At 36.4% G+C, this 27,567-nt stretch overlaps 1 protein-coding gene across 2 annotated transcripts in view; it reads right to left on the reverse strand.

Annotated features, from left to right (window-relative positions):
* Positions 1-27,567, reverse strand: part of COL4A5 (collagen type IV alpha 5 chain) — a 235,878-nt gene that overhangs the window by 18,796 nt on the left and 189,515 nt on the right. For both annotated transcript variants that reach the window (XM_053891275.1, XM_019426823.2), the window contains exons 37-41: positions 12,545-12,671; positions 9,465-9,545; positions 8,727-8,825; positions 7,854-7,904; positions 6,226-6,411 (exon numbers count right to left, since the gene is read on the reverse strand). In XM_053891275.1, the coding sequence (XP_053747250.1) occupies positions 6,226-6,411; positions 7,854-7,904; positions 8,727-8,825; positions 9,465-9,545; positions 12,545-12,671 (544 nt within the window). The remainder of the gene's footprint in view (positions 1-6,225; positions 6,412-7,853; positions 7,905-8,726; positions 8,826-9,464; positions 9,546-12,544; positions 12,672-27,567) is intronic.

Here is a 27,567-nt window from a genome sequence, read left to right on the forward strand (position 1 = left end):
GCCTTCTTTGAAAATCATTCCATGTAGCCACCTTCTGATTTTTTTCATAATTCATCAAGAAACTTTCTTTTCTGCATTATTATTTGTAACAAGTTATTCAGAGAAAAACCAATATATATATTTGTTCATCACTGAACTTTAAAATATAAAGAGCAAAACTTTCCAAAAATGTGAAGGCCATCGGTGAAAGGGTACTTTAAAATATTTTGACATGCAATATCCTACCCCAAACCACAGAAAATACCAAATTAACTTTATTATTATTCAATGCACATATTAAATCAGTCTATTAACTATTAAAAGAAGGATCATTAAATAAAAAGATAAAAAGCCTACAAATAAGACCACTCTTGGTTAATGTTAATTAACTGTAAACACAATTTCCTTTCCTTACAAGTCTTGCTATGATTTATAAACACTGAGGTTAGCAGAGAGAATAAATTGTGCTAGAGAACTGAATCCTAGGAATTAGAAAACTTAGGATCTATTCTTGGTTCTACTATTTATATCGATGGGATTGTGGACAATTCAATTTCTCTGAGCTTGTTTTCTCACCCACATAATGCGAACAGTGTTGTTTTAAAGATCAAATTGAATTTTGAAAATATGGACCTGATATCTCCATGTACAAGGTGCTACAGGGAACACAAAGGTTAGCTAGACCCAAACTCTGTCTTTAATGAGCTTATAATAAAAGTACATTATATGATGTAAATGGTGGCATGTCACATAAATATAAAACATTATTATTATTACTGCCAGGTAATAAACTTTTAAAGCATTTGGCAATTTGGAATTCAGAAGGCAAACTGATTTATGACAACAGTTTGGGAAGAGTCTGGCCACACAATTAGTTAAATAGAATTCCTACCTAAGATAATTCAGAGTTTGAGTAAAGACATTTTATCTATGTGCATGCTGCATGCTATAGTAGGACCAATACAAGAATGCTTAGAAAAATGTCACTGAAATATATATTTTGGTCTTAGTAGGTAACAAGGAAAACTTCAGATTGTATCATAGCAAAACTTCTAAGATCTTAATTTCCAAGAGGTAAAATTTTAATGAGTTATATGCCAAGTCAATTTTGTACATGGAGCTCTCAAAGCATTATTTCTCAAATGACCTAACAAAGTAACTGAAAAAATAAAGTAGAAAATTTAAAGTCTTGGACATAAGTGGTAATAACTAAAGATAAGCTGATGAATTGATTAGTAAATTTTAAATCCAGTTTCCATTTAAGGTTGTAGTCTTTCACTATTGCAAAGAGAACACTGTAGACACTAGGTTCCAATAACTATGTAATTTACAGTACATCTGGTAAATAAGATGTCAAATTGCTTTTAAAGTAATTTGGCTACTTCCCTTTTTCTTCTTTGAATATATTCTGGTGCCTCAGAAGAAAGCAATCTTCTAGCCAACACTAAAATCTGGAAGTGATCAAGGCAGCAGACGTCTATGCAAGTCAGACAGGGGCGTACTCAAAACTACTTCGAAGTATGCTTTAAGTTTTCTCTTTATCATGGTGATAGTTAAATCTTATGCACTTGTCTTAATCTTTTTGATGACATCCATTTTGTAAAAACACACGAGGCAGTTAATAGGGATTGATGGAATTTATGAGGTAACAAAAACAAGAGAGTGGAGGCAGGCTCCAGTTTCCTATAACTAAGAGTCTCCTAAGATGGCAGAAGCAGCTTTGCTTCATCACTTATATTTTTTGAAGTTTATTTACTTATTTTGGGAGAGAGAGAGAGAAGCAGAGAGAGAGAATCCCAAGCAGGTTCTGCACAATCAGTATGGAGTCTGATGTGGGGCTCAACCCCATGAACCATGAGATCATGACCTGAGCCGAAATCAAGAGTCAGACACTAAACCGACTGAGCCACCCTGGCGTCCATTTTGCTTCGTCACTTATTACAACTAGAATAAAAAGTCAGATCATAAGCATTGAGCCATATAACTGCCTTTGTAGAAGGATTATGTGTGTTACTAGTAAAGCAGGCACTTAACACAAGAGCACTGGGAAGCTCTCAGTCAGATTCCCAGCTATGCCAGCGATTAACCATATGACCTTGAGCAAGCTTCTTGACATCTTTGGGCCTCTGTTTTCTCAAATGTGACAAAGATTCTCTCTTTGACTAAACTTTAGACAGGCTCCTCTGAGCCTTCTTCTCAACCTGGCCTCATGCCAGGGCCCTGTTCTTGGTATGCTGAGTCTAGTTTTAGCAAGAATCCTGCTAAGTCAGTTTAGGGAGAGTCACCCCACTGTTGATATCTGATCAAGTCCCCCATCCCCCAACCTTGATGTCTAAGTCTTTGGCCTGACTTTAGTAAGGATTCTATAAGGCAAGTTTAGCAAGAATCTACCTTCCCTTGATGTTTCTTTCTAGTAATTTTTCATTCACTTACTCTCACTCTGCTGGTTGACCATAAATCCTCATTTTTCTTTGTTGTATTCAGAATTGAGCTCAGTCTGTCTCCCCTAATGCAACTGTCGGTGCCCTACTGCAACTGTCTTTAAGTAAAACTTGTATTGCTATCTTTAACAAGTGCCTGGTGAATAATATCTCTTTGAAAAGTGTAAAACTTAGGTCTCTTCTACATCAGATACTCTGGCTGTATGAAATTATGGGTCTGCGGAAGGAATTAAGTAGCATGTAGGAGTAAGTTACTGGGGAATCAGTTCAGATAGAGATAGATGGCTTCCTAAAAAGAAACTTGAAAATCATGAATTTTAAACTCCTAGCCATTCCCAGTAGTCAGAACTCAGGAATATACTTTCCCCCTTGTAGTTCCTCCTTAGAAATTTGAAAAGGCCTATTTATCTTGAAATAACAAACACATTCAGTTATTTGTGGTTCTTTTTACTCCTATTAGGGTAACATCTTTCACTATGAATCAGCAATTTTCCATTGGACAACTTCTGGCAATTAACTGTTCTTTGGTGTGTACTGTTTTTATATGTATGGTTAAAATAAGATTAAGAGGCTTCTATTCTGTGCTGGTTGTAAGGAAATTTTTTTTACTCCATACCTATTAGTCCATTTTCATAGCAGTAGAATTTAGAACTTTGTGACAACCCAAAATGTGAAGATGAGATGATTTGAAAAATTACAAGAGTTGTGGCAAGTCAAGAACTGCGGATTTGCAGGATCTGATAACACATATTATTGTTTAAAAAAGAATGCCTTTTCAAGGATGTGGAGAAAGGGGAATCCTCCTGCACTGTTGGTGGGAATGCAAATTGGTGCATCCACTCTGAAAAACAGTATGGAGGTTCCTCAAAATGTTAAAAATAGAACTACCCTATGATCCAGCAATTGAACTACTAAGTATTTACCTAAAAAATATAAAAATACTAATTCAAAGGGATCCATACACCCTGATGTTTATAGCAGCATTATCTATAACAGCTAGATTAGGGAAACAGCCCAAATGTCTATCGACTGATGAGTGGATAAAGATGTGGTGCATATGTGTGTGTGTGTGTGTGTGTGTGTGTGTGTGTGTGTATAAAATATGGAATATTACTCAGTAATCAAAAAGAATGAAATCTTGCCATTTGCAATGATGTGGACGGAGCTAGAGAGTATAATGCTAAGCAAAATAAGTCAGTCAAAGAAAGACAAATAACATATGGTTTCACTCCTATGTGAAATTTAAGAAACAAAACAGACAAGCAAAGAGAAAAAAAAGAGAGAGAGGTAAACCAAGAAACAGACTCTTAACTATAGAAAATAATTAGATGGTTACCAGAGGGGAGGTGGGGTGGATGGGTGAAATAGGTCATGGGGATTAAGGAATGTACTTGGATGTGATGAGCACTGGGTGCTGTTTGTAAGTGTTGAATCACTAAATTGTATTTGAAGCTGATATTACACTGTATGTTAACTAATGGGAATTTAAATTAAAACTTTAAAAAAAGAATACCTTTTTGAAGGATGGCTTGATTTCATTTACATTAACAGATATAAAACAAAAATAAGAAATACACTCTACTCTGAAGGTAAAAGTAAAATATCATACAAAATACACTTTTGGGTACTATAAATTTTTGGCTAAAAATGACAAAAACTTATGAATTTAAAATGTTAAATTAATGTTCCTAACTAGGTAATTTTGGGTTACTCCAATAGACAGAAACATTGGAGTCTACAAGTTCCTTTCAAGTTTCAGAGATAGGCCAACATGTAAGAACTGAATTGGCATATATGCTCTTAAAATACATCCAAACACTTGAAAGCATTAGGTACAGATATATATGTGTATTATATGTGTGTATATATATATATATGTGTGTGTGTGTGTGTGTGTACACATATATATCTGTACCTATATATAGAGAGGGAGAGAGAATTATATATACACACATATACATATATATACATACATGTATATATGTATAACTATATATACACACATACATATAAATATATATAAAAATATAAGAAAAGTTTCAAAGTTCATGCAGTTACTACTTTGGAGTTAAAGAGCTAACCTGTAGGACCTGGATAGGGATCAAAGTTCACCAAGGCCCAATGTCATCATTAACAAAAAGGAAAAATATCAAAATTGTTAGCAATATCAAGAAACTAAAGCATCACACTAACTTCTTTCAAGTTAAACTTTAATTCAATAAAAGAATACTATGAAAGTTCATATTCATGCATCTGTATACAAACCAAATTATTACCAGTCAGCATCAGCACTAAAATAAAAACAGCATATGTGACATATTTTGAAAGGCAAAAAAGTCATTTTTATAATAACCATTACCAATGAGTTCAGACAAAAACAACCAATTCTATGATCAATTAGGTTTAAAACTCCATTTTAATTTGTAGTTTATGAACAAATGAGAAGTCACAAACTACTCATCAGGTAGGTGTTCTTCTTCCTACTATTTTTGTTATTATTTCTTTAGAAACAGTAATTTTTTAAGCACCTTTGTGACTAATGTCTTTATGTTGACAGTAATGTTCAAGAGTGACCTTCATTACTAGTAAAGAACAAATAACCAGAGTGCTGATTAAAATATAAAAAAAAGATAATAGTTTGGTTTATTTTATAATTATTGCGTGCATGCCAAGCAAGATATTTGTGTTAATTCTTTACATGTAAGAGTTAACATGGCTAAGGAGAATTTCACTGGTTTTCTTCAATAGTGAAAACAAGGTAAAACTCTAAACACCTTGTATAAATAATCAAGTCAGATCAGATAAAATCTGGTTTTCAAAATGACCTTCTGAACAAAGTGGGTGATCCCATTTGATTCATGTTTTCAGAGCATATCTTATTAAAATTAACTCCAATCACTTCAGAGTTTATCATAATTTAAATGGAAATTTTCATTTTTAAGTACATTAAAAAATGAGCCAGACTTTCAAAGGATAAAAGGACAACTGTTTTGTTTCTTTAACCTTAGATTTCTCTTATTATTTTAAATCACGAAGACCAAATTTTTAATTACCTGAAATATAAAAATTGAATATCAAGTCCCAAAAATCTGTTAATAATCTATCACCAGTGATTGGGCTCAGCGACATTAACCCCATATGAGAACAAGCATTCCAAACTTAGCAAAATGAAGTGACACAGCACATACACAAAATGAAAAGTGAACTTTGGATGCAAAATTGAGGCTACTAGAGCAGTTAACATAAGACAAATGAGGTATAGACATGAAGTTGGTATGAAGAGATCGCTATTCAATTTAATCATGCTGTGATGTTGAGGATAAATTTGATTGCCTAGTTCCTAGAGAAGATCACATTTTTTTATTGTGCTTGGTGACATTGGCTGATCATGTGACAGAACCACAGCAACACTTTTGGTATGAACCACAAGCATCTATGGGGTGACCACTAAAATGATTTCTGTGATGACATGCTGAGAAGCTCACATTAAAAATGCAGAGGCATTTTGCTGCCAGGTTATCGGTATAGCTTTACGTTTAATAAAAAGACTAATAAATCCACAATTTTCTTTTTTCTTCCATGTTGATTTGTTTTAGTTCAACTTTATGTAAATGATGAAAGGCATTAATGAAAAGAAGGATTAGATGCCAGAGAAACAGATGGAGCTAGGTATAAACCAAGCTATTTACTTGTAAGAAGTTCTTAGATTATAGAGTCTAAAGTCCCAAAGACTGAATAACCTGCCAGCAAAATGAAATAAATTAACTAATAAAATAGACCATTCCCCCACCACTCATGTACATACCTGGTCTCCCAGGAGGACCTTGGGGCCCAGGGTTGCCTTTAGGGCCTTCCAGAGCTGGACCTGGAGAACCAGGAGGGCCTGGGGGACCCTGCACACCAGGAAAACCCTGAAAGCCTGGTTCTCCCTTTGGACCAGGAAGTCCAGGATTTCCTGGAATGCCAGGTAATCCTCCATCACCCTTTTGACCTATGAAAGCAAAGTGACATTAGGGAACACATTAAATGATATTGAGTATTAGGCTTGCCTGTAAGGCTAAATCTATTCATTCCTATTAGAACAAGTAATAGAATGTGCTAGGGTCATTTCTATCTCCTGCCAAATCCCTAACCCATTAAAGCATTCTTTTTATTAAACATATTAATTTGTTATAAGAAATATTTATTAGAGTATGTATAGAAATATAAAAACAATTACACCTTGGATCCTGAAAGATACCCTTTGTATTAGGGCACAAAGCAATGATCACATGATTAGTAGCTGTGAGAAAAAAAAAAAAAAAAACTAGAACAGTTTAAAGCATTGGCATGAATAAGTTAGAGATGGCTGGAGGAAATTCCTTAAACAAATATTTTGAGACTAATTTTGAGACCAATGAAGACATAGATCTTCAGCAGCTGCTGTGTGTCTCTGAAGACCATTCTATCCAAGATTTAGAATCCCAATCTAGACAAACTGTTCTCAACATTTTGTATACACCACCAACATGCCTGAAAGTGATATAACAGTGGCACATTAAAGTAATAATTTTCACATTGGGATCATGGGAAGGATATAGGAATTTCTATGAGGTATGTCTGTGGTTTGAAAAAAGCCCCCATAGAATAGCCAATGGTCCTTTCAGAAAATGAACAGGCATACCTGTACACACATTCAGTCATTCATTTAACTATCTGGTGCTTACAATGAAAGTAAGAACAAATGCAAGAAAGTAGATGTGTATGTGCACATACTCACTCAAAATGCAAGATGTATATTAATATGGAGTTTTCAATTTTTATTATTGGTACATATTCCTACAAAGTTTCCTTATATTACCTTGGTTTTATTTCCATGGGGATAAAAGAGTGGTAGTTTTTTTTTTCCAACTGAAAGACCTTTTTTAAAATTTTATTTATTTATTTATTTTGCAAGAGAGAGAGAGAGAGAGAGAGAGAGAGAGAGGGAAAGGGAGAGAGAATCCCAAGCAGGCTCCTCGCTGTCAGGCTATCTGCACAGAGTCCAACGTGGGGCTTGATCTGAACCATGAGATCATGACCCGAACCAAAGTCAAGAGTCGGATGTTTAACCAACTGAGCCACCCAGGTGTTCCCTGGCTGAAAGATTTTGAAAACATTTAGTGAAATCTACTTCTTCCTACAAATGTGCTTTATATCATTTCCTCAGCAGTTATTGATGAAAGTAATGAAGAGATGTCTATATGTTAATTTCTTTAAGAATGCATTTTTATATAGCACGATTCTTTATACTAAATTCTTAATTAAGAACTGCTTTAAGATAGAACTTGAGCTTTGAGTTTTCTGGGATTGTATGTGAATTTTATAACAGCAAATGGTGAAGATGGAAAATTAAGTGTGCTGGAGCATATTCTCTTTATTTGGACTGATTTAGCATGTTTTATTAAAGTTTACCAGAAAGTCCTGGAAGTCCAGGGGGTCCTGGGATTCCAAAGCCTGGTTGACCTGTCAGAGAATAAACCAAAAACTCTCAAATAGATAATAATAAATGAAACAAGGACAATTTTTTTAACGACCATTCAGGTTTTTATTTTTTATTTATTTATTTATTTATTTATTTATTTATTTATTTATTTTTCAATATATGAAATTTATTGTCAAATTGGTTTCCATACAACACCCAGTGCTCATCCCAAAAGGTGCCCTCCTCAATACCCATCACCCACCCTCCCCTCCCTCCCACCCCCCATCAACCCTCAGTTTGTTCTCAGTTTTTAACAGCCTCTTATGCTTTGGCTCTCTCCCACTCTAACCTCTTTTTTTTTTTTTCCTTCCCCTCCCCCATGGGTCCTGAGAAACTTATCAGGTTTTTCCTAAGTGTTACTACATATATGAACCATGCAGAAGATTTATTTCCAACATGCAATCACAATTCTAACATGAGAAAACTGTATAAAATATATTCTACTTGTGATAAGTGTTAAATACATCTTTACATATTATACATATAATATATATAAATGGAAAATAGATTGCATAGTGAAACGAGGTCATCCAGAGAAGTTGAAAAAAGCTGGGTAACTTCTTCACATGAAAAACTTGGAAAGAAATTATATGGAGTTTTTCATAAGAAGGAGGCAACCTGATGGATAAATGTGAAGTAATATTCTCAGTACAGAGTGCAAGAAGGTAATTAGGAAGAGAAAAGTGTGTAGTAGCTTAGAGGTTAAGAAAGAAGATATAAGTTGATTGTGGAGAAAAAAGGGCAAAAATTAAAGAAGACAAAGAAGAAATTAGAAAATTAGGAACAATGAATAAATATGGCACCTGGTTCACCCTTCTGTCCAGCTGGGCCAGGGATACCATCTTGACCCGGATTGCCTTTTTCACCTGGAGGCCCTGGTGGCCCAGGACGACCGCCACCACCTAAAACAGAGTACAGCAGGTTTCACCTATCTTCCCAATTCCATTTCCTTCCATATTCCCCATTCTTTTCATACCAGCTTCAAACAGTTCTATCCAAATGACCACAAAGTACCTCTGAGACACCCCTTTAAACCACAAAATCTTGTGAAAAAGAGGCATTAAAAGAATAAAAGCTAATGAGAATAAGAGCCTTATCATGCATTCAGTACCCAAAATTTTCAGTTTCTCATTTTAATCTAGCTGTAGAATATCAAGGAGAGCAAGGTGTGGGAGTGGAACAGGGTGCATTATAGGCCTCAGATGGGGCCATGAGGAGTAATTTGCTTTAGAATGCAGCAAACAAACAACAGTGCTACACCTTGCCATTCTAAAAAATACGAGAGCTTCTACTATTGTAGGATACTTGAAATAACTCTCCCTGGAAAGAGCCCCCCAAATAAGGTTCCAAAGTACTAATTTTAAGTAACTTTTATTAAGAGTTGTTCAGTTTGTGCCTAATGAATGGTACTAAATAAATGAATGATCACCATGTTTCCTTGTCTTAAAAATGTTCACAACTCCCAGAAATGATCTGACTTTCTCAAAATGAATATGAGCCTTAGTTTTACAGAACAACAAATCCTTAGGTTTCATGCTTACCTACAGGACCAGGTTCTCCTGGAAGGCCAGGGTTCCCAGGAGGACCACTAATACCTTTTGGTCCAGGAAGTCCTGGGGTTCCTAAAGTAGAGTTCAATTTAATAATAAAAGGAAATCTTCATTGTGTTAAGAATTACAACTCAAACTCACTATTTATAGTATTAGCAAAAAAAATAGTGAATAGGAAAAAAAAGAAAGATGCTGATGTTTGTAATATTTTTAAGAATAATTTTAAGTTTTAAACTTATTTATCCAAGCATGGCATTATTATATATTCATAATAAAAATAATTACCACAACATTACAGTAGTAGAATTGATAGGATTCTATTGTATGGATATACCAATTTTTTAATCCATTCATCTACTGTCAGACATTTGGGTATTTGTCAGACATTTGTCAGGTTTTATGTATTACGAATATCTATCTTTATGGAAACCTGGTCTACTTCCAGTTTTTAGCTATTATGAAGTTAACACTGCTATGAATATTTCTGGACCAGTATTTTTGTGGACATGTCTTAATATATCTTGGGTAAATACCTAGATAGAAATGGAACTGCTGAGTCAGAGTAAGTGTATGGTGTGTCTTATAAAAAAAACAAAAAACAAACAAACAAAAACACAACCTGCCAAACCATTTGACGCTCACAACAATGTTTGGGAATTCTAGTTGCTCCAGATCCTTGTACAACATATGGTGATATCAGTTGTTTTAATAATAACCATGCTGATAGGAATAAACTGCTACTTCATTGTGGTTTTAGTTTGCATTTCTCTAATAGCTGATAATACTGATCACCTTTTCATGTGTTTATTGGCCATCAACATATCTTCTTTTGTGAAACGTCTTTTCAAAGTTTTCCCCATTTAAAAAAAGTGGACTGTTTATCTTGCTATTATTGAATTGTAGAGGTTCTTTATATATCCCAGATATCAGTCATTTGTCAGATACATGTTTTGCAAGTATTTTCTCCTAGTCTGTGGCTTCCCTATTCATTTCCTTAATGATATCTTTTGATGAGCAGAACAGAAGATCTCAGATTCTTTAAAAGAAAAAAAAAAACGTGTGGAGCAATTGAATATCTGTATGGAAAAAAATGAACCTTGACCCCTACTTCATACCATAAAAATATTTTTATTTGAGACAAACCAAACCTAAATATAAAAGCTTAAACATTAAATGTTACAAAAAAATAAAAGGATATTTCCATAAACCCGAATAGGAAAATATTTGTTCAATAATTCAGGATACAAAAAGCACTAACTATGAAAGAAAATTAATAAACTGGACTTTATTAAAATTAACAACTTTTGTTCATCACACAACAGCATTGAGAATGAAAGGCAAATTTGAGACAGAAAGAACATACTTGTAATACATGTATCTGACAAAGACTCAGATCCAGAATATATAAAGAAGGGCTGTGAATCAATTAGAAGAAAAGGGCAAACAACCCAATAAATGTGATAAAAAAATATGGAGCAGGCATTTCAAAAAGATGCTACCCAAATGGTCAATAAGTATATGGAAAGGTGTTTAACACTGTCATTCATTTAAAAACTGTAAATGAAAATTTCAATGAGACGCTTCTTTTTGTATGTTAGCTAACTTGACGATAAATTATATTAAAATAAATAAATAAATTTGAACATCTAATGTTGAAAAAAAGACCCCCTATGTACTCACCAGAATAGCTAAAATTAAAAGACTGACAATACCAAATGAGGTGAGGACATGGACAACTGGATATTTCACAACACAAAGTACTAACCACAATATAAGCACGACAAGCCACTAGAAGCCACCCAGGAACATTTCAGATGTTGCAGGTTGGGCTATAATTTATAAAACCACTTTGGACAACTGGCTAAAAGCTAAAACTTCCTTCCTAGTAGTAGGAAAACTATTAAAGCTAAATGTCTACCTATTCTATGATTCAGTAATTCTACTACTAAGTTACTAAGAGAAATGAGTATATATGTCCATGAAAGGACACATCAAAGAATGTTAATAGCATCTTTTTTTAATAGTCCCAAACTGGAAACAGCCTGAAAGTCCTTCAACAGAAGAATGGGTAATTGATTATTATGTATTTCTTCAATGGAAGGTTACAGAGCAATTATAAAAAAACAAACTACTGACACATGCAACAAGAAAAATGAATCTTACAGACATAAGTGAAAGAAGCCAGACACAAAGATATATACTGTATGATTCCATTTATATGAATTCCCAAAACAGGCAAGATTAATTGATGGTGATAGAAATCATAGCAGTGGTTACCTTGGCAGGGGTGGTTTCACTGTAAAGAGGCATGGGTAAACTTTATGGGGTGAGGGAACTATTTTATATCTTGATATGGTGGGTGTATACACACACACATACACACACACACACACACACACACACACACACACACACCGGTGAAAACTCATCTATAGTCTTGCATATAGTCTTGTATATTTTACTCTACATTATACTTCAATAGAAGGTTAAGGAAAAGATAGCCAAAGGCCCACTCCATCCATGCCACTGTGAAATCCAAAAGACAAACAAGTGAACAAATTAAATACAAGCATAAACAGAGCAGATAGTATAACAATCTAGTTTAGGCTACCTACTTGACTATAGTGCTAAGTCCCTTTGCTTACATGACTCAGTCGTTGTCATATAAATGAACTGAACAACTGTTCTACCAACAGCCACCCAACTGTGTGCCCGAGTACAACTTTCTAAGAGAATCAGCAGCAGGCTAAGGTTTGGTAGTGTACATTATCACCTACAAAAATAGTCAGGCTTCTTAATTGACTTGTGGCTAACAGTCAAAGGTTGAAAAATGCTCTACCAAACAGTCTCTCTGCTCACAGGATATTGTCCTGCTGAGTTGGTAATACTCATTCTCATTTTATACAGAAAGAAATTTGGGCAAAGAGAAGATAAAGAGCTAGTTCAAGATTATGTTGCTAGTCAGTGTCTGATTGGGAAATAGAAATCTGCCAAATAAGAAGTTGCTCTGCAACACAGGTTAGACTAGATAAGGAAGGACATAAGGAAGCATTCAAGAAAAGGTATATTACCAGGGAATCCAGGAAGGCCTGGATGTCCTTTTGCTCCAGGGGTCCCTGGTAATCCAGGCAAACCAGTATCTCCCATAGAACCTTTGATTCCCGGGTTTCCTGGGTATCCAGGCAGACCAGGTTCACCCTAAAGCCATGAATAAGAAGATAAAACTGAGTCTCTACATGACTTAGATTGTATAACAACATAACATTATTTATAGAGCTTTTATTATATGTCAGTCACTCTGCTAAGTGGTTTACAGAAAGTGCTTTCTTTAATCACTTGTAGAAATTTAACTTGAAAATGCTTTGTTTAATCATCACAACAGATCTTTGAGTTAGGCTTTATCATCTCCATTTATAAATGAGAAAACTGAATCTTGGAGAACTCAAGTGCCTAACGTCTCTAGCAAGTAGCAGAATTAGAATTTGAGCCAAGGTCTGTTAGACTCCAGAGATCATGCTATTTCCACAATATGTAGATGTATTTTCTCATTAATCCCTAACAATCCTAAGAAATACACTATTATTATCCCATTTTACAGAGTTGCAACTAATAAGTTGTGGAATCTGCATTTGGATCCAGACAGTCTCATTTGAACCTTTGATCATTATCCCTAGTATGCTAAAATGGAATTCACTGCTTACAATAAGCATGTCAAACAGTGGTTACAAGTAGGTTCTACTGAAAAAAGTAAACTTAGTCCACACATACATACGTCTATCAATTCTTCAGTGAACATCTGAAATCTCATATATTCCATGAAGCTTTCCAGAACAAAGAAAGCTCATGCTAAGAATGTATGGCATGTTCTTATTCTGTCAAATCAATAATGGCTTCACATATGCATGTCTTGACTCTTCAACAACACTGAACATTTCTCTGTGGTTAAAGACAACTCATATGTAACCATTTTTGGTTAGTGAACTTTTGCACTGTTTCCTTCTAATAGAATCTAAGAATTCATATCCACTTTCACAATTAAAACAAGTTTTTCCCAATAACAATGAGAACATGCTATAACTAAGTCTACCAGTGTCCACTGCTCTGCTCATGAATATCATGACCTCTCCAACAAAGTGTCAGTGTTCAACATCATCTACTGAATACCTCCTTCTCCATTTAGTGCCTATGCTTGTCTAGGTGACGAAGATCATCTATTTGTGACTCAAATGATTCTGCATTATGGTAAAAGCTTTTTCAACTAATTCCTTTTCTCCTTACAACCCCACTGGGCTGGAAATATATATATTTTGGTCTGAACTTTTATAAATCAAACATCTATCACATTTTTGCACACATAATAGTATACAATTAAATTTTGGATTGAACTGGTTCCATCTTAGGTATTTACACAGAAAAACTTTGAATAAACTACCATAATTCTTCTTGCTATTCATGAACCAGTGACATTTTATATCAAAATAAAAAGCAAGAAGAATAATCCAATCATCTGCTAATGGCAAACCTGAAAGGCAGTACATGAGCACTTGATGATTTATGATAAAGTATGTGAAATTCTACAATCTATAATTTCAACCAGCACTTGGATCCCCCCTACAATTCTTTTCACCACTCTATGACCCTACTTTAAATTCTAAAAGGAAAGAAATGTTTTACCAGGGCTTTTGAAAAGGACTAAGAGTTGCTAGTTTAAGTTTTATCTAAATTTTTATTATTCACAAACTTGCAGAGAAAACAATGAGCTTCAAAAACTGTTTTTGTATTCAAAAACATACTGGACAAAATCCTGTAAATCACTCTGAGAAGAGAAGATTTTATTACAAAACAGAAGCAAGACATGACTCGAATAGACTTAAACCACAAATACCTACATTTCTTCAAATGTAATTACTTGATATAGTTCTTTTTCATTTAGACAAAATTGACATATAACCTTATATTAGTTTCAGGTGTACAACACAATTTGATATTTGTATATATTGTGAAATGATCACCATAATAAGTCTAGTTAACATCCATCACCATAGTTACAAAGTTTTTTGTTCTTGTGATAAAAATTTTTAAGGCTTACTCTCTTAACAACTTTCAATATATGACACACTATTAACTATAGTCACTGTGTTGTACGTTATAAGTTTGTACTTTTTAACCTCCATCATACATTTTACCCACTCTCCAATGCTCCATCCCCATCTCTGGCAACCACAACTTTGTTCTCTGTATTTATTAGCTCATTTTGAAAAAAAAAATTGTCTATTTTTAGATTCCACATACAAGTTAAATCATAGGGTATTTGCCTTTCTCTAACTTATTTCACTTAGCATAATGGCCTCAAGGTCCATCCATGTTGTCACAAATGGCAAGACTTCATTCTTTTATATGGTTCAATAATATCCCATTGTATATATATCCCATATTTTCTTTATTCATTTAATCCCATATTTTTTTTATCCATTCATATACCAATGGACAATTGGTTTGCTTCCACATCTTGGCTATTGTAAATAATGCTGCCACGAACAGAGGGATGCATATACCTTTTCAAGTTAGTGTTTTCATTTTCTTAGATAAATACCCATGGTACTTCTATTTTTATTTTTTTGAGGAACCTCCATACTGTTTTTCATAGTGGCTGCACCAATTTACATTCTCACCAACAGTGCACAAGGATTCCCTTTTCTCCCCATCTTGCCAAAACTTGCTGAAATATGTCTTTTTGATAGTAGCCATTTTAACAGGTGTGAAGTGATATCTCCATTGTTTTATTTATTTATTTTGAGAGAAAGAGAGAGAGAGAGAGAAGGGCAGAGAGAGAGGAGAGAGAATCCCAAACAGGCTCTGTGCTGTCAGCACCAGCCTGACCCAGTCCAGTGCTGGATCTTAAGAACCTAATTGTGAGATCATGGCCTCAGTTGAAATCAAGAGCTGGATGCTTAACAGACTAAGCCACCCAGGTGCCCTCATGGTGGTTTTGATTTGCATTTCCCTGATGATTAGTGATTTAAGTACCTTTTCATGTACCTGTTGGTCATTAGTATGCCTTCTTTGGAAAAATGTTTATTCAGTTGCTCTGGTAATTTTTAGTTGTATTCTTTGTTTCATTTTTAGTATTGATCGTATGAGTTCTTTGCACAGTTTGGATATTAACTCCTTATCGATATATGACTTGCAAATATTTTCTCCCATTCAGTAGGTTGCCTTTTCACTTGATGATTTCCTTTGCTGTGCAGATCAGTTTGATGTAGTCCCACCTGTTTATTATGCTTTTGTTGCCTTTGCTTTTCAAAATGCAAGAAAAACATCACCAAGATGAAGGTCAAGGAACTTGCCTGTTTTCTTCTAGTTTTATGGTTTCAGGTTTTACATTTAAATCTAACTCATTTTCAGTTAATTTTTGTATATGGTATAAGGTAGCAGTCTAGTTTCATTCTTTTGCCTGTGGCTGTAGGTTTTCCCAACACCATTTATTAAAATGACTGTTTTCCGCATTGTATATTCTTGCTTTGTCATAAATTAATTGACTATATTTGTGTGGGTTTATTTCTGGGTTCTCTATTCTATTCCACTGACCTGTGTTTGTTTTTATGCCAATACCATATTGTTTGGATTACTACAGCTTTGTAATATAGTTTGAAATCAGAGAGTGTGATACTTCCAGCTTTGTTCTTTGTCAAGATTGCTTTGGCTATTCAAAATCTTTTCTGGTTCTATACAAATTTTAAGATTGTTTATTTCTTTGAAAATACCATTGGGATTTTGAAAAGGATTGCAATGAATCTATATATTGCTTTGGGTAATATGAAAATTTTAACAATATTAATTATTCCAATCCATGAGCATAGAATATCTTCACATTTGTGTCTTCAATCGTTCGTCAATGTCATCATTTTCACAGTGTAGGTTTTTCATCTCCTTGGTTAAATTTACTCCTAAGTATTTTATTCTTTTTAATGCAATTGTAAAGGGAGTGTTTCCTTAATTTCTCTTTCTGATAGTTTGTTGTTAGTATATAGAAATGCAACAGATTTTTGAATGCTGATTATGTACTCAGTGACTTTCCTGAATTTTTTTATTAGCTCTAACATTTTTTGTTGGAGACTTTAGGGTCTTTTATAAATATAAGTATAAAGTATAAATATACATACATATGTATACATATATTTGTCTGCAAATAGTGACAGCTTTTACTCCTTCTTTTCCAATGTGGATATCTTTCATTGCTTTTTCTTGCTTTCTTGCTCTAGCTAGGATTTCCAATGCTATCTTAAATGAAAGTGGCAAAAGTGAGCATCCTTGTTTTGTTTCTAATCTTAGAGGAGAAACTTTCAACTTTTCACCATTGAGAATGATGGTAGCTGTGGGCTTCTAATATATGACCCATATTATGTTGAGGTAAATTCCTCTGTACCCACTTTGTTGAGTTTTTTATCATAAATGGATGTTAAATTTTGTCAAATATCTTTCCTACATCTATTGAGATGATCATATGATTTTCATCCTTTATTTTGTTAATGTGATGTATCATATTGATTGATTTGTAGATGTAAACCATTCATGCATCTCTGGAATAAGTTTCACTTGAGCATGGTGTATGATCCTTTTAATTGCTGTTGTATTGTTTCATTTACTTTGTTAATATTTTGTTGAGGACTTTTGCATCTGTTTATTAGGTATACAGGCCTGTAAATTTTTGCTTTTTTTTGTGGTGTCCTTATCTGGTTTAGGTATCAGTGTAATGCTCATAAAATGACTTCAAAAGTGTTCTCTCTTCTTCAATTTTTTGGAAAATTTTGAGAAGGATATGTATTAAATCTTCTTTAAGTGTTTGGTAGAATTCACCTGTGAAAATGTCTAGCTCTGGACTTTACTGGGAGGTTTTCTTCTTTTTTTCCTTCTTTTTTGATTACTGATTCAATCTCTTTACTAGTAATTGGTTTATTCAGATTTTCTAATCCTTCTTGATTCAGTCTGGGAAGGCTGTATATTTCTAGGAATTTATTCATCGCTTCTAGGCTCTCCAATGTGTTGACATATAATTGTTCATAATAGTTTTTTATGATCTTTTGTATTTCTGTGGTATAAGTTGTAAATCCTTCTCTTTCATTTCTGATTTTATTTATTTAATTTACTTATTTGAGCCCTCTCTTGGCGAGTCTAGCTAAAGGTTTGTCAATTTTGCTTATCTTTTCAAAGAACCAGCTCTTAGTTTCACTGATCTTTTTTTATGTCTTTTTAGTCTCTATTTTATTTATTTGTACTTTGACCTTTTTAATTTCCTTCCTTCTAACTTTGAGCTGCGTTTGTTTTTCTTCTTCTAGTTCCTTTAGGTGTAAATTTAGTTTGATATTTTTCTTGTTTCTTGAGGTAGGCCTGTATCACTATGAACCTTCCGTTTAGAACAGCTTTTCCTTCACATCATATATTCTGGTAGGCTGTATTTCCATTTTCATTTTTCTCAAGGTATTTTTTAATTTTTCCTTTGATTTCTTCATTGGCCCACTGGTTGTTCAGTAGCATGTTGTTTAATCTCCACTTATTTGGGTTTTTTTTTCATTTTTTGTTGTAATTGATTTCAGTTTCATGCCAGTATGTGGCATTCAGAAAAGATGCTTGATACGATTTGAATCTTCTTAAACTTACTGAGACTTGTTTCATAGCCCAACATATGAACTACCTTGGATAATGTTCCATGTGCATTTGAAAAGAATGTGTATTCTGCTGCTTTGGGATGGAAAGTTTTATATATATTAAGTTCATTTGGTGTAATTTAAGGTAGATGTTTCCTTATTGATTTTCTGTCTGGATAAACTATCTACTGATGCAAGTGGTATATTGAATTCCCATACTATTATTATATTGCTGTCAATTTCTCCCTTTAGGTTTGTGAATATTTGCTTTATTTATTTAGGTGCCACTATGTTGGGTGCATAAATATTTACAAATATTATATCCTCTTGTTAGAGTGGTTGCTTTATCATTATGTAATGCCCCTGTCTTTTAATACTTTCTTTTAAAGTCTATTTTCTGTGATATAAGTATAGCTACCCTGGCTTTCTTTTGGTTTCCATTTATGTGGGGTATCTTTTTTCCAATCCTTTACTTTCCGTCTCTGTGTGTCCTTACACATGAAGTGAATTTCCTGTAGGCAGCATATAACTGGGTTTGTTTATTTATTTATTTATAAAAGTTTATTTATTTATTATTTGAGAGAGAGAGCAAGAGTGAGCACAAGTGGGGGAGAGGTAGAGAGAGGTGATTAAGAATCCTAAGCAGGCTCTGCACTGTTAGCACAGAGCCCGACATGGGGCTCGATCTTATGAACCACAAGATCATGACCTCAGCTGAAATCAAGAATCAGACACCTAATCGACTGAGCCACTCAGGAGCCATAACTAGGTCTTTTTAAAAATCATCACACAGTGTCTTTTGATTGAAGAATTTAGTCGATTTACACTTAAAGTAATTATTGATAGGTATGCAGCTATTGACATTTTGTTAACTGTTTTCTGGCTGTTTTGTAGTTCCTCTCTGTTCCTTCTTTTGCTCTCTTCTGTTGTGGTTTGATGACTTTCTTTAGTGTTATGATTATATTGCTTTCTAATTATCTTTTGTTTTTCTATTATAGGTTTTTGCTTTGTGGTTACCATGAGGTGCACTTGTAACAACCTAGATATACTAAAATCTATTTTAAGTTGACAGCAACTTCAGTTTGAACACAATTCAAAACTACATTTTTACTCCCCCCTGATTTTATGTTTTTGATATCACATTTTACATCTTCTAATTTTGTGCATCCCTTAACTGATTATTGTACAGTTATTTTTACTACTTTTGTCTTTTAACTTTCATACTAGATATGTAAGTAATTAATCCACTACCTTTACTATGTATTTATTTTCACCTTTGAGATTTATACAGTCACATGTTTTCTTGTCACTAATTAATGCACTTTCTTTTCAGCTTAAAGATGTACCTTTTTAATATCTCTTATAAGTCAGTTTAGTGGTAATGAACTCTTTTAGCTTTTGATTGTCTGGAAAAGTCTTTATCTCCCCCTCAACTCTGAATGATAACTTGGCTGGGGAGGGTATTCTTGTTTGGAAGTTTCTTCTTTTCAGGATTTTGAATTGTTCCATTCTCTTCTTTCCTACAAAACTTCTGCTGAAAAATCTGCTTATAGTCTTATTGGGGTTCCCTTGTACATAGCAGGGGTCTTCCTTTTGCTGCTTTTAAGATTCTCTCTTTAACTTTTGACAATTTTATTATAATGTGTCTTAGTGTTGATCTTTTTGGGTTGATCTTATTTGGGCCTCTGTGGGTTTTCTTGATCTGAATGTTCCCTTCCTCAGATTAGGGAGGTTTTCAGCTATTATTTCTTTAAACAAATTTCCTTCTCCTTTATCTCTCTCTTCTTCTAGGACCCCTATAATGCAAATGTTATTGAGATTTGTGTTGTCTCATAATTCCCTTAAGCCATCTTTACTTTTCAGTATATATTTTTTTCCTCTTTTGAAGTTCTGTTTGGGTGAGTTCCATTGCCCTGTCTTCTAGATCACTTTATTGTGCTTCATGTAGTCTGCTCTTCCACCCCTCCTGTATGTATATTTTTCAATTCTGTTATTGTATTCTTCAGCAAAACAGCTACTTCTCCTGGTCTTGAAGGAATAGCCTTGTGTAAAAGATCCAATTTATTGGTCAACCTTAGCCCTTGTTCTTTGTTGTCTCTCAAACCTTTGTAACTGTCTAAGCAGCCAAATTTACTCTTGACATGTACTGGCTGCTGATGGTGTGCCAAGACCTCTCAGTGTTCTAAAGGGAGGAATCTCAACTCAGCACCTAGTTTCAGGCTGATTGGAAACCATATCCTCAGGCAGAAGCTTTAAAAGTACGCAAATATATATAGTCCTGTGATATCACAATAGTAAACCCTGCTGGCCTGCAGACCAGGTGGAACTGGAGGTGTTGCAAAAATCAGGGCTTCAGGCAAATGTATCAGTTCCTTTCTGGGAGGTACCAGCAAACTGTAGCAAGGCTGAGGAAGAATGCAAAGATGGTATCTTCCAGCCTACATTCCCTGAGAGCACCCTTGTAGCCTCCAGACGTATGACAAACTTTTTTTTTTAACATTTATTTTATTTTGGGGGGGGGCAGAGGAGGGCAGAAAGAGAGGGAGACACAGAATCTGAAGCAGGCTCCAGGCTCTGAGCTGTCAGCACAGAGCCCGACGTGGGACTTGAACTCACGAACTGCGAGATCATGACCTGAGCTGAAGTCAGACACCTAACTGACTGAGCCACCCAGGTGCCCCCACGTGTATGGCAAACTTTAAGTCTGCCCCTCAGGCTGAAACTCCAAGGCATGTCCCTTTTCACAGACAGACTGGGGGTTTGGTTTAGTCTGCTGTCTGTGTAGTCCCCTGGTGATGGTAGCATGCCAAGAACTGTCTGTCTGATTATTAGTTTTGTGGGATTCAGGAATTCAAGCCCCCTGGCCACCAGAGCCAGATGACTACGGAGTGACCCCAGTATGGACTGCGTGCACCTGCAGGTTTTTGTGGGGGCCACTGAAGAGCACAGAACTGGCATGTCACTCTCGACTTTTGCAGGAATGAAGGAGAATCTAGGGCTGGTGCTTGCCAGCCATCTTTAGTGGGGTAATGGGAGAGTGCAAGGCTAGGTCACACTTGCCAGCACTATCAACGTAGAGGGAGAGTACAAAAATGGTGGCTTCCAGCACTTCCAACCCTGGAGAGAGGTCCAACGTGCTCTGGCAGATGTTTTAATACTAGCAAATGAATCTCCTTCACATATAGTGTAGACATTTTTCAAACTGTTGTCTTTTCACTGGTTCCTAAGGTGAGTGAGTTTGCATGCAAGTTCTTTAAGAAAGGTGTTTCAGTTCCCGACAGCCCTTTGGATGTAAGCTCCTTTGGTCTTCAAAGCCAGATGTTTTGCAGGATTGTCTCCCTGTTACAGGCCCCAGGGGTTAGCATGCTTGATGTGGGGCATGAATCCCTCACTCCTCAGGGAATAGCTCCAGATTTGTGAGATCCCTTCTGATTGTGGGTCATCATGGCAGGGGTAGGGTTTTGGATGAGTCAGTATCTCTGCCTCTGCTAACCACTATGTGGCCCTTTTACTATTTGTTGTGAAAAAAGCTGTTCAGTTAGTTTTCAGGTCTTTTTCAGAGGGAATTAAGTGTTCTCTATGTAGCTATAGATTTGTTTTGTCCATGAGAAGAGGTATGTTCAGGATCTTCTTATGCCTACATCTTCTACTGCCCTACCACTATCCTTGTTTCTTAGCAACTCACGAATTATAGAATTCTTTCTTATGCTTGCCATCCCCCAATAATACTATTATGTCTCCTAAAATGTTAATTCTACTCTTTCTTTATAACATAGGCACTACTCACTTTGCACAATAGTATGGAACAACAAAAATGAAGATGCAAGCTGAAACCATGCTAAAGAGGTCTTCATAATTAATGAGAAAAATACGATTGCTCCATGACCTTTAAAAACTTTTCTCACAACTTTAAAATCTCTCTTCATGTAAGTTATATATGTAAAGAGAAAAGTCATATATTGCTAAGTTTTCTTTCACAAACTTCCTTGTCTACACCTCTAAAGTCTCTCACCTCAAAGTCTAAAATCTGTCAATGGTGTCAGTGTCAACATTCCAGTGTTGCCGTTTTCCATTTTTTTTTTTTTTTTGCTACACTTTCATTTCTGTTGGTTAATTTTCTCCTTTGAGTAACCGTCTTTTTAAAATTTCACATTGGTGATGGAAGTTGGAAGATGGCAGCATAGGAGGATGCTGGGCTCACCGCGCGTCCTGCTGATCACTTAGATTCCACCTACACCTGCCTAAATAACCCAGAAAACCACCAGAGAATTAGCAGAACGGAGTCTCCGGAGCCAAGCGCAGAAGAGAGGCCCATGGAAGAGGGTAGGAAGGGCGGCGAGGCAGTGCGCGCTCCACGGACTGGCGGGAAGGAGCCGGGGCGGAGGGGCGGCTCGCCGACCAAGCAGAGCCCCCGAGTCTGGCAGGCAAAAGCGGAGGGGCCTGACGGACTGTGTTCCAACAGCAAGTGCGACTTCGCGTCTGGGAGGTCATAAGTTAACAGCTCTGCTCAGAAAGCGGGAAGGCTGGAGGACAAAGGGAGGGAGAGCTGCTGAGCCCCCGGACGACAGAGCTCAGTTTGGTGGGGAACAAAGGCGCTCGCCAGCGCCATCTCCCCCGCCCATCACCCAGCCAAAATCCCAAAGGGAACCAGTTCCTGCCAGGGAACTTGCTTGCTCTGCGCAAACACCCAACTCTGTGCTTCTGTGGAGCCAAACCTCCGGCAGCGGATCTGACTCCCTCCCGCGGCCACAGGGCCCCTCCTGAAGTGGATCACCTAAGGAGAAGTGAGCTAAGCCTGCCCCTCCTGCCCCCGTGCACCTTGCCTACCCACCGAAGCTAATACGCCAGATCCCCAGCACCACAAGCCTGGCAGTGTGCAAGTAGCCCAGACGGGCCACGCCACCCCACAGTGAATCCTGCCCCTAGGAGAGGGGAAGAGAAGGCACACACCAGTCTGACTGTGGCCCCAGCAGTGGGCTGGGGGCAGACATCAGGTCGGACTGCGGCCCCGCCCACCAACTCCAGTTATACACCACAGCACAGGGGAAGTGCCCTGCAGGTCCTCACCACTCCAGGGACTATCCAAAATGACCAAACGGAAGAATTCCCCTCAGAAGAATCTCCAGGAAATAACAACAGCTAATGAACTGATCAAAAAGGATTTAAATAATATAACAGAAAGTGAATTTAGAATAATAGTCATAAAATTAATCTCTGGGCTTGAAAACAGTATAGAGGACAGCAGAGAATCTCTTGCCACAGAGATCAAGGGACTAAGGAACAGTCACGAGGAGCTGAAAAGCGCTTTAAACGAAATGCAAAACAAAATGGAAACGACGACAGCTCGGCTTGAAGAGGCAGAGGAGAGAATAGGTGAACTAGAAGATAAAGTTATGGAAAAAGAGGAAGCTGAGAGAAAGAGAGACAAAAAAATCCAGGAGTATGAGGGGAAAATTAGAGAACTAAGTGATACACTAAAAAGAAATAATATACGCATAATTGGTATCCCAGAGGAGGAAGAGAGAGGGAAAGGTGCTGAAGGGGTACTTGAAGAAATTATAGCTGAGAACTTCCCTGAACTGGGGAAGGAAAAAGGCATTGAAATCCAAGAGGCACAGAGAACTCCCTTCAGACGTCACTTGAATCGATCTTCTGCACGACATATCATAGTGAAACTGGCAAAATACAAGGATAAAGAGAAAATTCTGAAAGCAGCAAGGGATAAACGTGCCCTCACATATAAAGGGAGACCTATAAGACTCGTGACTGATCTCTCTTTTGAAACTTGGCAGGCCAGAAAGGATTGGCACGATATCTTCACTGTGCTAAACAGAAAAAATATGCAGCCGAGAATCCTTTATTCAGCAAGTCTGTCATTTAGAATAGAAGGAGAGATAAAGGTCTTCCCAAACAAACAAAAACTGAAGGAATTTGTCATCACTAAACCAGCCCTACAAGAGATCCTAAGGGGGATCCTGTGAGACAAAGTACCAGAGACATCGCTACAAGCATAAAACATACAGACATCACAATGACTCTAAACCCGTATCTTTCTATAATAACACTGAATGTATATGGATTAAATGCGCCAACCAAAAGACATAGGGTATCAGAATGGATAAAAAAACAAGACCCATCTATTTGCTGTCTACAAGAGACTCATTTGAGATCTGAGGACACTTTTAGATTGAGAGTGAAGGGATGGAGAACTATTTATCATGCTACTGGAAGCCAAAAGAAAGCTGGAGTAGCCATACTTATATCAGACAAACTAGACTTTAAATTAAAGGCTGGAACAAGAGATGAACAAGGGCATTATATAATAATTACAGGGTCTATCCATCAGGAAGAGCTAACAATTATAAATGTCTATGCGCCGAATACCGGAGCCCCCAAATATATAAAACAATTACTCATAAACATAAGCAACCTTATTGATAAGAATGTGGTCATTGCAGGGGACTTTAACACCCCACTTACAGAAATGGATAGATCATCTAGACACATGGTCAATAAAGAAACAAGGGCACTGAATGATACATTGGATCAGATGGACTTGACAGATATATTTAGAACTCTGCATCCCAAAGCAACAGAATATACTTTCTTCTCGAGTGCACATGAAACATTCTCCAAGATAGATCATATACTGGGTCACAAACAGCCCTTCATAAGTTTACAAGAATTGAAATTATACCATGCATACTTTCAGACCACAATGCTATGAAGCTTGAAATCAACCACAGGAAAAAGTCTGGAAAACCTCCAAAAGCATGGAGGTTAAAGAACACCCTACTAACGAATGAGTGGGTCAACCAGGCAATTAGAGAAGAAATTAAAAAATATATGGAAACAAACGAAAATGAAAATAGAACAATCCAAACGCTTTGGGACGCAGCGAAGGCAGTCCTGAGAGGAAAATACATTGCAATCCAGGCCTATCTCAAGAAACAAGAAAAATCCCAAATACAAAATCTAACAGCACACCTAAAGGAAATAGAAGCAGAACAGCAAAGGCAGCCTAAACCCAGCAGAAGAAGAGAAATCATAAAGATCAGAGCAGAAATAAACAATATAGAATCTAAAAAAATGGTACAGCAGATCATCGAAACCAAGAGTTGGTTTTTTGAAAAAATAAACAAAATTGACAAACCTCTAGCCAGGCTTCTCAAAAAGAAAAGGGAGATGACCCAAATAGATAAAATCATGAATGAAAATGGAATGATTACAACCAATCCCTCAGAGATACAAACAATTATCAGGGAATACTATGAAAAATTATATGCCAACAAATTGGACAACCTGGAAGAAATGGACAAATTCCTAAACACCCACACTCTTCCAAAACTCAATCAGGAGGAAATAGAAAGCTTGAACAGACCCATAACCAGCGAAGAAATTGAATCGGTTATCAAAAATCTCCCAACAAATAAGAGTCCAGGACCAGGTGGCTTCCCAGGGGTGTTCTACCAGACGTTTAAAGCAGAGATAATACCTATCCTTCTCAAGCTATTCCAAGAAATAGAAAGGGAAGGAAAACTTCCACTCATTCTATGAAGCCAGTATTACTTTGATTCCTAAACCAGACAGAGACCCAGTAAAAAAAGAGAACGACAGGCCAATATCCCTGATGAATATGGATGCAAAAATTCTCAATAAGATACTAGCAAATGGAATTCAACGGCATATAAAAAGAATTATTCACCATGATCAAGTGGGATTCATTCCTGGGATGCAGGGCTGGTTCCACATTCGCAAATCAATCAACGTGATACATCACATTAACAAAAAAAAAGAGAAGAACCATATGATCCTGTCAATCGATGCAGAAAAGGCCTTTGACAAAATCCAGCACCCTTTCTTAATAAAAACCCTTGAGAAAGTCGGGATAGAAAGAACATACTTAAAGGTCATAAAAGCAATTTATGAAAAGCCCATAGCTAACATCATCCTCAACGGGGAAAAACTGAGAGCTTTTTCCCTGAGATCAGGAACACGACAGGGATGTCCACTCTCACCGCTGTTGTTTAACATACTGCTGGAAGTTCTAGCATCAGCAATCAGACAACAAAAGGAAATCAAAGGCATCAAAATTGGCAAAGATGAAGTCAAGCTTTCGCTTTTTGCAGATGACATGATATTATACTTGGAAAACCCGACAGACTCCACCAAAAGTCTGCTCGAACTGATACATGAATTCAGCAAAGTTGCAGGATACAAAATCAATGTACAGAAATCAGTTGCATTCTTATACACTAACAATGAAGCAATAGAAAGACAAATAAAGAAACTGATCCCATTCACAATTGCACCAAGAAGCATAAAATACCCAGGAATAAATCGAACCAAAGATGTACAAGATCTGTATGGTGAAAACTATAGAAAGCTTATGAAGGTAATTGAAGAAGATATAAAGAAATAGAAAGACATTCCCTGCTCATGGATTGGAAGAATAAATATTGTCAAAATGTCAATACTACCCAAAGCTATCTACACATTCAATGCAATCCCAATCAAAATTGCACCAGCATTCTTCTCGAAGCTAGAACAAGCAATCCTAAAATTCATATGGAACCACAAAAGGCCCCGAATAGCCAAAGTAATTTTGAAGAAGAAGACCAAAGCAGGAGGCATCACAATCCCAGACTTTAGCCTCTACTACAAAGCTGTCATCATCAAGACAGCATGGTATTGGCACAAAAACAGACACATAGACCAATGGAATAGAATAGAAATCCCAGAACTAGACCCACAAACGTATGGCCAACTCATCTTTGACAAAGCAGGAAAGAACATCCAATGGAAAAAAGACAGTCTCTTTAACAAATGGTGCTGGGAGAACTGGACAGCAACATGCAGAAGGTTGAAACTAGACTACTTTCTCACACCATTCACAAACATAAACTCAAAATGGATAAAGGACCTGAATGTGAGACAGGAAACCATCAAAACCTTAGAGGAGAAAGCAGGAAAAGACCTCTCTGACCTCAGCTGTAGCAATGTCTTACTCGACACATCCCCAAAGGCAAGGGAATTAAAAGCAAAAGTGAATTACTGGGACCTTATGAAGATAAAAAGCTTCTGCACAGCAAAGGAAACAACCAACAAAACTAAAAGGCAACCAACGGAATGGGAAAAGATATTTGCAAATGACATATCAGACAAAGGGCTCGTATCCAAAATCTATAAAGAGCTCACCAAACTCCACACCCAAAAAACAAATAACCCAGTGAAGAAATGGGCAGAAAACATGAATAGACACTTCTCTAAAGAAGACATCCAGATGGCCAACAGGCACATGAAAAGATGTTCAACGTCGCTCCTTATCAGGGAAATACAAATCAAAACCACACTCAGATATCACCTCACGCCAGTCAGAGTGGCCAAAATGAACAAATCAGGAGACTATAGATGCTGGAGAGGATGTGGAGAAACGGGAACCCTCTTGC

The sequence above is a fragment of the Panthera pardus genome, unplaced genomic scaffold, assembly GCF_024362965.1.
Source record: "Panthera pardus isolate Hobbes unplaced genomic scaffold, ASM2436296v1 HiC_scaffold_27, whole genome shotgun sequence".
NCBI lineage: Eukaryota > Metazoa > Chordata > Mammalia > Carnivora > Felidae > Panthera > Panthera pardus.